General features: G+C 41.5%; 1 protein-coding gene across 13 annotated transcripts in view; it reads right to left on the bottom strand.

Moving 5' to 3' along the window:
* The window catches only part of MAGI2 (membrane associated guanylate kinase, WW and PDZ domain containing 2), a 1,444,461-nt gene that overhangs the window by 149,230 nt on the left and 1,282,281 nt on the right, over window positions 1-12,950 (bottom strand). For all 13 annotated transcript variants that reach the window (XM_055347909.2, XM_031012777.3, XM_063708679.1 and 10 more), the window contains one exon: window positions 4,922-5,114. In XM_055347909.2, coding sequence (XP_055203884.1) covers window positions 4,922-5,114 — 193 coding nt within the window. The remainder of the gene's footprint in view (window positions 1-4,921; window positions 5,115-12,950) is intronic.

The following is a 12,950-nucleotide window of genomic DNA, read 5'->3' as shown; positions in this document are numbered from 1 at the left end:
CAGGTGAGACAGTCTTCTTTCCAATGGTCTTTCCTACTGTAGGGCATTAACAGCCTTGTTTTATAATAATATAGTAAAACATCCTAAAGTGACTAAAATTCATGTATTATTTAATTTTTTTAAAGAAAATTCACTAATTTCTAGGATCCCTGACTCATTCATCTAGCTCATACACAAGTGGCTGCATAGAATTCAATCACTTAGTATCTACTAAAGTCAAATAATTAGTTTAGTTTTTTTGTTTGTTTGTTTGTTTGTTTTTGTTTTGAGACAGAGTCTCACTCTGTCGCCCAGGCTGGAGTGCAGTGGTGCGATCTTGGCTCACTGCAAGCTCTGCCTCCCGAGTTCATGCCATTCTCCTGTCTTAGCCTTCCGAGTAGCTGAGACTACAGGCGTCCGCCACCACGCCCGGCTAATTTGTTTTGTACTTTTAGTAGAGACAGGGTTTCACCATATTAGCCAGGATGTTCTCGATCTCCTGACCTTGTGATCTGCCTGCCTTGGTCTCCCAAAGTGCTGGGATTACAGGCGTGAGCCACCGCGCCTGGCCTAAATAATTAGTTTTTAGGGTAAGCTGTTTTGTCTCCACCAGTCACAGTGGAACTCACCACTGTGCTAAGAGAGGGTCTCCCATTGGGAATGTGGGAGTCAGTGACAATGCCTGCCAGGTAAGATGGTGTAGACCAGTACATTTAACTACTGGCCAAGAGCTGTTTCTGGTCTGCACAGTGCTGGCCTATACTTCATTCGATAATTGTTAAAGCGAATTGCCCTTTGGGAGGCCGAGGCGGGCGGATCACGAGGTCAGGGAGGCTGAGGCAGGAGAATGGCAGGAACCCAGGAGGCGGAGCTTGCAGTGAGCTGAGATCGTGCCACTGCACTCCAGCCTGGGCAACAGAGCAAGACTCCATCTCAAAAAAAAAAAAAAAATTAATTGCCAATGTTTGTAAATAGGGAGATTTTTATAGAAATATTGATTTCCAGTTTTTCTTGACACATTTGGCACCAGTCGGCTGGAGCTCAGTGATGGCTGCTCCTTCAACTGGGTATGGGGTTTGCAGGTCACCACAGTCCTGCCCACTCCCCAAGACCTCTTGCAAATGCCTCATTTACTCATTTATTCACACAGTGAGGAATTCTCAGGGCTGAAGGAACTTGTTCAACTGGACCCTTGGTTTCTCTTCTAGACCATACGCTACATACCAGGACTCTAGAATTCTGTAACCATATAGACCTTGCCTGCTTCCAGGATGTGCCTGGGTCTCTTCTCAGGACTGTCTTTGGAAGGATGACAGCATTGCAGACAGGCATATTTTGCCTTGAAGCATGGCTGAGGCAATGGGATGTATGTATGGACAGAGCTTGGTCATGTGGGCTGTGATGTCCACATGCATGTGTACCAGGTCCCTCATGGTCCTTATGGGGCAGGAGCAGCCTACAGGCTGTGGCCCTGAAAATGTTAGGGGCTGGCCTGCCTATAGGCATTTGTGCAGACATTCCCAGTTTATACTCATCAAGGCAGACAGCTTATTTAAATGGGTGACATGGTTGCAGACAAACAACAAGGGAATGCATTTAGAATTGGCAAAAAGTGTAGTCACCAGGATCAGGGAACGTACTGGCACCTTCAATACTGGCTAAACTTTTCACCCATCTGCCAAGACAACCTCCCCTTTCTTGGCATTAGGCCAAGAATTAGACTTTCCCTTAGGTGTTAGAGAAAAGATGCTGATAGCTTTAAGACTGACTCTAACATGTTTTTATGAAGTCATAAAATGTTCTTTCACATCAATTCTAGATTTACATTTTAGGAAATTCCTCAGAGACATGGTGTGCATCCAAAATAATGTGCCATTAGGTTGAATGTCTCAAAGCTGATCTGCTAAACATATAAATATTTATGCTTTTCAGTATAATAATTAAAGCCACTCTTCTCATATCCTTGGGAAAAAAACAACCAAATACTGGAGCTGGAGGCATGGATAAGGCATCTTCTCTCAAAACTAATGCAAGGTGAAAGTGTGTGCTATGACTATTTGGTAAATAAAACTGGAGGCAATTTATTATCCATAGTTGCCTACTGAAACAATAAAATAAAAATAAATGAATGAAAGAAAAATTGGAAGCACTACCCGATAGCTTCTTCCTTTACTCAACAACTTCTCACTTTTGAGAATCTAGTTTATCTTCTGATTGGAAATTCTGGCTTTCTAGGCCAGGCATGGATCACTGAGGCAGAAGGATCACTTGAGCCTGGGAGGTTGAGGCTGCAGTGAGCCATGATTGTATCACTGCACTCCAGCTTGGGTGACAGAGTGAGACCTTTTCTCAAAAAAATTTTTTGCCTTTCTATCTTTAGCATGTACATTTAAAAATAACTTAATATTTGGGGCAAGTTTTTGTGTTATCTTAGTTTTTGCTCAGTGTAACTAACCTTTCTGTATCTCTCATAATGAACGTGTTCTCTTTCTTGAGCATCAGTTAAGAAGCCAGTGCCCTCTGTCTTCTGAGGTGGGGCGGGCATTTGTATAAGCTGAGGCAAGGAGAAGGCGGAAGCGTGTCATCCCTATGACCTTGCTTCTTCCTAGCCCTTTTCCCACACACAGCGCTGCTCCTCTGTGCAAGGGGGTGGCGATGCTGCTCCTCTTCCTGCTCTTATCTCTTCCTTAGCTAATTGCTCACTTCCCCTCAGCTTGGAACCATCCACTCCTAAGCCAGGCTTGCACCTCCCACTGCCTTTGCTTAGGAAAGCATAATAATAACAAAACGACAATGACAGCAGCAGTCCTTGAAAAGGCATCTCCATTGTCATATTCATTTGTAGTTGTCCCTTCTCACTTTGAAGAAATGGCAGTTATGAAGAAAGGTCACCTTTCCATGCCTGTTTTTTAAATCTTTTCCATCCTATTTCAAGGCATTACTTTGCTATCAAAGTATCCTTTGCTGAACTTAATATTTTCAATACTGATGAAGCTTTCAAGGAAGAGTGGGCTGAATAAACTTGGAAACTCTCCTGGTGTGAACGAGCAATCTGCAGCATAACATTTTCAAAAATTAAATGCACTTGAAATGCACTCAAAAGCCTAACTGAGTAAAGTTGGTAAGAGCTGCAGCAAAGAGCATCTTTACGGAAGTCACATGATCCATAAATTGCAGGAATACATTTTTGCAGCATTTGGTACACACTTCAACAGCTCGGGTTGATTAAAAGAAAATTTAATTTGCAATAATCAGCTGGTGACAAGGGGAGCATGAAATTATGTTGGTGCATTGGTTTTGCACTTTGTGGTATATTTCCTTGTAAATCGGGTATCTTTTAAATTTATCTTTAGGTTATAGAACATACAGCACAGCAAACTTTTTATTAAAAATTACTCTGCAGGGAGAGAGACAGTTAAATGTTAACCAAGCAAGCACTGTCTTCCTCCTGGCATCTAGCCCAAGGATAAGGCATAATTTAAAATGCTTTACTTCTTTGGGTCAAGTGACATGCCATGAATTTCTGAAGGTAAATGGCACCTCTTAGCAAAACCTCTATAAGATACAAGATATATAGCAGTCTCTACTGGTGAGGGCTAACAATTCTTTTGACTTGCCCTTTTAAATGACCGCCCTTGCTCATGGTCTAGTTTCTAGGGGGACTTAGAAAGAAAAGGATTTTTCGTCACAGGAATAAGCCTTATCCTCTCTCCTAGTCATTCACAGCCTGTCGTTAGCCTGTGGTCCTCTTCCAGAATGCAACTGGTATAACAGCACATATGGGAAGACTCCCTGTATTAGGGAGTGACATTTGCTAAGTTCTGGCCTAACATCTTCTAATTCTCTAGGGGAGAGGATTGTGGTTGAATGGGGTAGGGGACAAAGTAACATAAAGAAATAAGCACTGGCCCTAGAGAGAAGAGTCCCTCTCTGCATTGTCACAGACTCACTGTGGACTGCTGGGCAAGCTATCAAACCTCTGGGCCTCAGTTTCTTCATCTGTAACAAGATGAAGCTCATATAGCTAAGGTCCTTCCTACTTCTAGTATTGATGATTCTGTATGAGGGCTATCAAGGGGTCAAGCAGAGAAGGCAGCGGGCCGCTGGGGCAGAAGGTGACAGCTGAGCATTATTGGAGCTGCTGCCCCTGTGATTCACAGAACAAAGGCTGGGTGGTTCTGAGGGGAGGTAATACAATCCCAATGTTATTGAATGCTCAGATTCTAAAAACACTGTGATGCTTGTAACTGACATATTCCTTAAAAATATAAATAATTTTTTGTAGGGTTGATATGGTAAAGAGAGATAAGTGGAATCATATTATAAATACAAGGGCTGACTTTGAAAAGTATGTCTTTGGTAGATTCCTTTATGAAGCTGAGAAAATGGTTGTAAAGGGAATAATTATTTCCAATTTATCTGTTACATAAATTTGGAACTATATGAACTGTGTTTTCTTGGAGCGAGGTACAGCTGTATTTTTTTTATATCAGGAGCAACAGCTTTATTGTTACCTTTTATCAGGCTGTACAATGAAAGCTAATTTTCCATCCTGGTTGCCTCATTGTGGCATCAAAATGCTGTGGCTCTTGGTTTGCAAACACATTTTCAAATGGCATATTTTCCATTACTATCATGTTCTTCTTAGAACTAGCAACTACCAGAAAGCAGAGAGCATACATACCTTAAATTAGCCCCAGGCTATTCTAGAAATTTTTAATGAATACATTTAAAATGCAGGCCTCAAAGACTGGATTTTTGTCCAGTGGGGTGAAAATCAGCACTTTCAAAATCATCATTACTTTTGGAATATCTAGGTTGTTTCCTTCCTCATATAATGTAGAAATGGATTTAAAATTTTGTTTCACGTGGCCTTACCATGTCTCACAAAAGCATCTTACCACCTAACCCTCGATTGCTGCAGCAGGCTCCAGGTACATACCTCCACATAGCACCTTTCTTCTCACAGTGAGGTTGACCTGCCCATTGCGGGCTGCGTGGTGCATGAGGTCGATGACATAGCGGTGAGTTTTGCCGGCTACTGGAATCCCATCAACATACACAAGCTCATCTCCTGGGTGAAGGCGGCCATCTCTGTCGGCTGAGCCCATGGCAATGACGGCTCCAATCAAAATCTAGAGAAGCAGTGAGAAGGAAAGGACATTCACATTTCAATCCTTTTTCCTTTTTTTTTTTTTTTTTTTTTTTTGAAACAGAGTCTCGCTTCGTTGCCCAGGCTGAAGTACAGTGGCCCAGTCTCAGCTCACTGCAAGCTCTGCCTCCCAGGTTCATGCCATCTTTTTCATTTTTATATACAGTTATATAACTTGTGGAAGATTTGATTCTCACATTCCATCCCTTGCCCTCAAATCTGAGCATGCACTTGTAAAGTAAAAAATGAGATGTTGGAAAGATGCCCTTTCAACTCTTTCAAGTTGTTTAGTGCTAGAGATAAATATTTTGAACATGCTGCAGACTGCCATGAAGTTTTGGGGACACCTGCTTTCTGGCTCATCATAAATGACGAATACCCTTAAGGAAAATTCTAATCCCAAATAATCTGATGCTAATTGGCTGAAACAAGGTGAGGATTGAATTCTGGCTCCGTTTCACAATTTGTGTGGTCTTGGGTAAAGCTTCTTAAACTCTGTGAGCCTCAGTTTCTTCACTTGCAAAATAAGAAAAATAATAATCAGACCTACTTCATGGAGTTATTGGGAGAATTGGATGAAATAACTCATGTGAAGCATTTAACTTTTTTCACGGCACTTAACGAGGGATCAAAAAGACTCAAGGGGAAACTAGCTGTTGCACATTTTTTTTTTTTTTTTTTTTTTAATACAGCACAATTTTTAATCCTATTTTGACATTTCTCCATTTGTATATATACTGGGTGCTTCAGTACGTGGAAATGGTCCAAGCCTCTCTAAGAATATAAAATAATAAAGATAACATGAAACCATGGTGATGATGCTTAAATCATTTCAAAATAACAATTACTATCCTTTTCTTTTAAATCTCCACTAGAGATTTCTTTTTTTTTTTTAAATTATTTTATTTATTTTATTATTATTATACTTTAAGTTTTAGGGTACATGTGCACAATGTGCAGGTTAGTTACATATGTATACATGTGTTGCACATTTTTAAATTCTGACAAAGATTGGAAGTTTTCTTTTTCTTTGCTTTGAAAAGCTGGAGGGTAAGGAGAAAACAAAACAAAACAAAGCAAACTCATAGTTGGCTTTTTCTGGCCAGTTGACTTACTCAAAAAAATCTCAAACCTTCTTCAGATTTTTGTTCTATTCTTTTGAATACTTCCTCAGAGCACTGTCCTCTACGCAAAGGACATTCCCAGTTCTGCCTGTTCCCTGAAGTGCTTCTGCTGTTTGGGTGGCTACTGTGCCAGGAAGTGAGAAGGTACCCGTCTAGGAAATGTGGTTATTTTTATAATTCCCTGAACCAGGGACTGTGATGAAATGCAACACATAAGTTTTCCCATGTCCCATTAGAGGCACTCAGTTTAGTGTCCATTAGCAGGGCTTTTTTCTTTCTCAGAGGAAAGAAAATAGTATTACATATTTTAATTTTGCTGTTTAACCTATAAACAATTTTTCAAACTCATGACCAATAGGTCCCCCTTTTCTTTTGCCAGTGGCTTAGCCACAGAGCAGCTGACGGCAGTGGTTACCATTAGCCTGATGATACTACAGAGGCTACGTTTCATTTTAAATCCCTTGCTTCCAGATTGATTTCCTTCAGGCCTAATAATTTCTTTCAAATCCCCTATCTGTGAATTCCAGCTAATTTGCAGAGTTGCTCCATCATGACCTTCGGGCTTGCATGTCTTTAGGCTTGGCAGCAGAACCATTCCTTTGTACTTAGTCTCATTGCTCAGTGTGGCCTGTTAACATGATAGCCAGATCTGAACACCCAGGACTTCTCAGGTATGTGCAAAGTTATAGTCTGAAGGGCATCACAGACTTAGTCCATGGAATAGCTCTCTTTCTACATAGGAATGAAAATTTCCCACACTACTTCTGCTTTCCCCTTATTCCTGGGGAGTGAGGTAGGGTGAGAAATAGATTTGCTTCTGTGTGGAATATTAAGTGTTCTGACAAATGATTCATGATTGCTGTCGCAGGACAGGCCTGACATCTCCTGCCTTAGACTGGCTGCACAGTGCAGTTCTTTCCCTGCAACTCACTGTAACCATTCACTACAGTCCAGAAGTTGGGTATGCTCTGATATTCTCCACTTTCCCTTCTTGTCATGCCAACCTGAATTTATGAGTTTCTTTACAAAGATGTTCCAATCTATTCTTCAAAAGGCTCAACCCACTATGGAGCACTTCAAAGATTTGGTAAGTGCTTTGTGCAAAAGCCAGTTAAAACAAATGTTTCTCCACTGTCCCATGAAAAGTTGCGTTTAGTTGGTTTGGCCTTAAGAAAATGCTTCAACCTTTAGCTTTCCGATACACTTTAGTGAGAGACTTTACAGCTAGTAATAGAGAAAGAAAATGGCTTGTGAACTTCTTGGCTGGTTAATAATCAATTTTAAGGTATAGCTCTGATTCTAACTGATGAAAGTAAAACACAAAATAGTGGTTACAACTGAGAGAGCCATAGCTGCTACTGGGCCCTATACAAAAATAGTAAAGATGAAATTTCACATCAGAAAATTCCTCTCTTGCTGTAGGAGAACAGCAAGATATACAGCAACATTTACAGATACTCTCAACATTACAGTGTGTGCCAGCAGTTTAATATCATGTATTGAAAAACAGAGCCCAGTAAAAGATCTGCTTTTCTACCATATTGCTGTGATATGAAGTACTCCCCTCATTAATTCATTTATTCAACAAATATTCATTGAGCCCAGGATACTTTTAGGTGCTGGAAATTCATCAGTGAACAATAAACAAAAATCACTACCCTATAGAGCTTCCATTCTAGTGGTCAGACAATCATAAATATAATAAATGTGTAAATTATATAGGATGCCAGAAAGGATATACTATGGAAGAAATACAGTGGTGGAGACTGGTGTCAGTCATGTGGTCAAGGTAGGGCTAGAGTTGGTTAGAGTAGGCCTCTTATATATTTATTTCTAAATAGGCAGTATATTCAATTACCCCTTCAATTGAATATCTAATAAATAGCATATTCACTATAACACAAGTATAAATTATATAGTATTACATAATTATTATATGTATATATTATTATATAGTTACATTATATAATGTGTCCTTAGCTGTCTTTCAAGAAAAGGTTGCCATACTGTTAAATAAAGTTGAATTGAGCTGAGCATGGTGTGCTGTGTGGTTGCTGGTGGTGCTTGCCCATTATAGCGGTATTGTACAGTTACATTTGCTCCACCCATCAGGAGCTGCAGCCTTTGCTGGGCAGAGGCTGACCACTTGCACCGTCACTGCTTCCAGCTCTCCTGCCGCTGTGCTCCTTAGCCTTTGGCATTTGGCACCTTTGTGCATTATATTTCACTGCTGACACAGAGATAGCTCGACATATCTCTCTATTCTGAGAAAATAACAACTTTTTTTCATTTACTTCCAATATGATTTGTACACTTGACACATTCTATTATTTCCCCTTTGCCACCGTAGGGACTGGATAATCTATGATTGTATCTTGCACTGTAACTCATATTGGTTTCCCAATGCATACATTCTCATGTTTGCTTAAGCTCTTGCGAACATGCCTCAGGATATCTGACCCTTTAAGTCAGTAGTTCTCAAACTTTTGGATGCATAGGAATCACCGGGTGAGCTTATTAAAACAGTTCTGGACCCACCCCATGAGAGTCTGATGCTGCAGGCCTGGGAGGGGCCTGAGATTCTGCAGGTTTAACAAGCTCCCAGGAGTTGAATGCTGCTGGTCCTCAGATCAATCACCCTTTGATAGCAAGGCTCTGATTCTTCTCACTTCCCAATAGCCACAGGATCTGTGGTCTCACTGATCACGTCCCAAGTTGGCTGAGCACAAGACCTGAGCTCCCTGACCCATCACAGTAGCTGCTTTCTAGTTCTGCTAAGACACCTATTCCCCTTACCACTGGTGCTGGGATCAGGATCCCTTACTTACCAGGTCACACCCTTTTAGTCTTGCTGACCCCTGGCCCACTGGCCAGTCAACCTTCCAGCCAACTCTAGCCTTGCCCCATTCATTACCTCCCTCTAGCCCAGGGGGACTCTTCAGCCTCAGCTGACCCTTCAGTTCCACTATTCAGTTTTCTCTTCTCTGCCCCCTTGGAGGAGGGTTTTTTTTGTTTGTTTGTTTGTTTGTTTTTTCCTATCCCCATTGTTTTGGCCCTGAAGGGAGAGCTTTGTGGCAAAACAGAGCAAGAAAGAACTTCTCCATGAACAACTGATCTGTGGCCCTAACTTTTCAACTGCCTTCTCTAAAACCCCAAAGAAACAAAACAATTCTACTTTATCTCTCGCTGTGAGGGCACAGAACAAAACAGAACATTTGATGTGAAATAACAGCAATTCACATTCAAGTGGCTGCGATGCCAGTAAGTCAGGGGAAAAACTCACACTAAAAAGAAAAAAACAACAAGTAAGACACACACAAACCCAAAACCACCTTTCCAGGCCTTTTGATCGCTTTCATTCTTTCCTGCACTGCCCGATGTTAGCCTAAGCCCAGTAGTATCTGCTCTGTAGTATCTGTAGCCTGGGACAACTCGCCACTGTGGTGAGCAGATTTCAGGCTCTTTCCTTCTGAAACTCCTCCAACCAGTGCGCACCACACTCCTGAGCCAAAGACTAGGTCTGTCGTCGCCTGTCTTTGAATGGCTTTTCTCCAATGCAGTGTTTTCCAGATCTCTCTCTCTTCATGCCTTTCCATCTCCTCAGCTCACAGCTGGAAATCCCATTTTTGTTCCTTTCTGGCAACTTTTCACTTCTTTCTATTTCTATTGTTATTTAACTGTGAAAAGTATTTCCTCTTGCAGGAAAAATGCCTGTATGCTTTGTCTGAGCAGGAGTCCTGCTGTTCATTATTTGCTGAAAGCCGTGCTGTTGTGTTTAATGTGCACCCTGGGATGTCAATACCATTTCGTATATATGGAGGCAGAAACCCATTTGATGTACTTATGAGACCTCCTTTAGTTGGGACCAAATCACCTTACATGCCTCTCCCTTTGTAGCTCACCAGCAACTAAATGAGGCTAGCACATTTTGTTTGTTATCTCTGGACTTAGAATGTGGAAAAGCTGGAAGGAAAGGCTTATGGGAGATCTTTACAGTTTCACTCTCCCGGACGGGGTCATTCTGAGATTCAATATTCTAGTTTTCAGGACTAATTTTTTGGCTTTGTTTGTTTTGGAGAGACTTAGGCTGCTACTTTATGGCTTAAATGTCAAAATTGTTAACTTGCAGCATGAGTATGTCTTAAATCATTCAAATGAAGGAATAAACCAGAATAAATCTAAGTAAACACAACAGGATAACCAGCAATCCATGTAATCTGAGGAGGCTTATCATAAATACTTGATGACTGCCCACTGGAGGGGAGAAAGGATTCAGGAATGCAAAGCCAATATTCAGAAGTGATAGGAACCTGGGAACTTGTGTACAAACCAGGCAGAAAGATGTCCTGAGGCTGGGTGGTGATCATGGCTGCATTCACACATCTGAGCTTCATTTTGAACAGGACATCTTCCATTCTGGTAACAATTCTATTGCTTCTGCACCAGGCAAAGTCCAGCAAGGCCACTCTCCTCTTGAGCCAGCCAAGACTATTCCCTCCCTGTGACTCAGTCATGCAATCCCTTCTGCTTTTGGAGGAGGAGGGGAGCGGTTGAAGATAATATCTACAGAATGGGGTTCTGGCTTCCCCCCAAAGCAGACAAAGCATGAGCCAAGGGGTCCAATAAATTCAGAATTTCATTTTGTAAAGACTCTATTAAAGTAAGTATCATAGAAAGAATTAGAAACTTTGTTGCTTTGCCTAATATTTATTTTATAGTTTAATGTTATTTGTATTTATTAATGGGAGAAAGGACCTGATAATCTTTTCAGTGCTTAGGTTAGGTTTTGTAATTATCTGGCCCTGGTTGAAGTCTCAATTGGCATAAAATATTCATCTTTCCAATGTCTTTTAATTCAGTCCTCTGGGTTGGGTACTGGGATGGGAATCTCAAAGATAGTAGCTTTAAAGAGTAGCACAGGCATACAGGAGTTTTGGGAACTGCAGCCAGGCTCAGTCTAAAAGGGGCCATTGCTTAGTTCCAGCCAGTTGTTGTCATGGAGAAAGGCAAGCTCAATGTTGCTAAATTTAATTTTCAAGAGAAGATGAAAATCCGTTTTTCAAAAGATGAAATTAATTGGCGCTCAACAATTGTAAAATACTGGGGGAACTAAACAAAACATGCTATAGGGCCGCCAGGACGCTATCTGTTTCTGGGACTAGGCCACTTTAATTCTACAGAGCCTGTAGAATTTAGAGGCCTCAGAAAATATAAACTCCAGATCCTTACTTGTTCTGAGAAGCTCAGGTGACAGTTTTGACTTGGTGGAAAAAATACTGTCTTCAATTCCATTTAATAAATATTTACCGTACCAGGCTAGGCTTGGAAGACATAAACACCATTAAATTACAGTCCTTGCCTTCGAGGAGCTCAGAGATTAGTAAAAGGGGGAAAAAAGAGCACATGAGTCAGTGTATTCCGGAACAAACAGAGAGCTCATCTTTCTGGTGGAAACCCCTTAGGTTGGTAAGTTTGAAGTATTATGTTAGTATAAGTGCAATGGATTCTAGATGGGTTTACCCTTAAATGCCCTGTAATTGTTTCAGCTAGTGCTCAGTGTCCCACAGAATGATACAAAAATTGCCTTAAAGTTGGATTTTATTTTGAGCATGGTTTCATTTTGTTTCATTCATTTGATATCTTTTGAGCACATGGCTTTGCCATAAATAATTTGGTCTCAGCCCAAAGTGAAGTCTGGCCATTCTCCCTGGTTTCTGAAAGGTAACCTCGAAACCCTTGGAATTAGGAGTGTCTTTGTCATTCATGGTGAGCCCCTTTGACCATACCTGATGGTTTATGCTAAGGAGATGACTCAGGATGGGGCCAGCCTCACCAATAATCTTAGGGTAGGGGCTGACCATACCCGAAAGACCAGCAATGTAATTAGAGGGTTGCGTCTTTGAGCCACATGATATCAGCCTGGCCTCTGGGGAAGAAAGGGGGCTGAAGATTGAGGTCATCCTTGTGGGCAATGGTTCAATCAATCATGCCCATGTAACAAAACACTGGGATAAAAACCCTGGACACCAAAGCTTGGGTGAGCATCCCTGGCTGGCAATCCTCTCTGCATGAATGCTGGAGGGTAACAAGTCCTTAACGGTGATGGAAGTGTCACGTTTGGAACCCTTCCAGACTTTATCCTGTGCATCTCTTCTTTTGGCTGGTTCTAATTTTTATCCTTTCACTACAATCAAACCATAATCATAAGTACAGCACTTTCTTGAGTTCTGAGTTGTTCTAGTGAATTATTGGACCTGAGGAAAGCTGTGAGCACAGGACAGTTCTCTGGGTGGCCTTGGACTCACCCAATTTTTTCCCCGCTTTCTCTTGTAGTTCTCAAGAATAACTATAGAAGGTGCTAGGAACACAACATCTTGAGATAAAGAGGGGCTAGCTGGAACAGCCTGCGTTCTGTTCCAGTCCCCCCTAGAAACAGGATGTCCTTCAGTGCTTGAGTCCAGTGTGACATACTTCTCCAGGGTAGAAAACCCACAGTAGGCTGCTTTTTGGGGCCCCTCAGCTGAGGTGCAAGTGTGAGTGGAGACTCCATCTGTCCTAGGCAGCTTTCCTGAGCCTTGGGGGAACTTGCTCTTCATGAATCCTTGGCTTCTACTGTCACTTGCTGCCTCCCTGTAAGTGATAAATCCACTTCATGTAGCCTGGTGTGTGGGTGGGTGTTCTGTCTCAACAGACAC

Source organism: Gorilla gorilla, chromosome 6, assembly GCF_029281585.2.
Source record: "Gorilla gorilla gorilla isolate KB3781 chromosome 6, NHGRI_mGorGor1-v2.1_pri, whole genome shotgun sequence".
Lineage (NCBI taxonomy): Eukaryota > Metazoa > Chordata > Mammalia > Primates > Hominidae > Gorilla > Gorilla gorilla.
The sequence above is the reverse complement of the archived record's forward strand: the minus strand, read 5'-3'. Positions and strand labels throughout refer to the sequence as shown.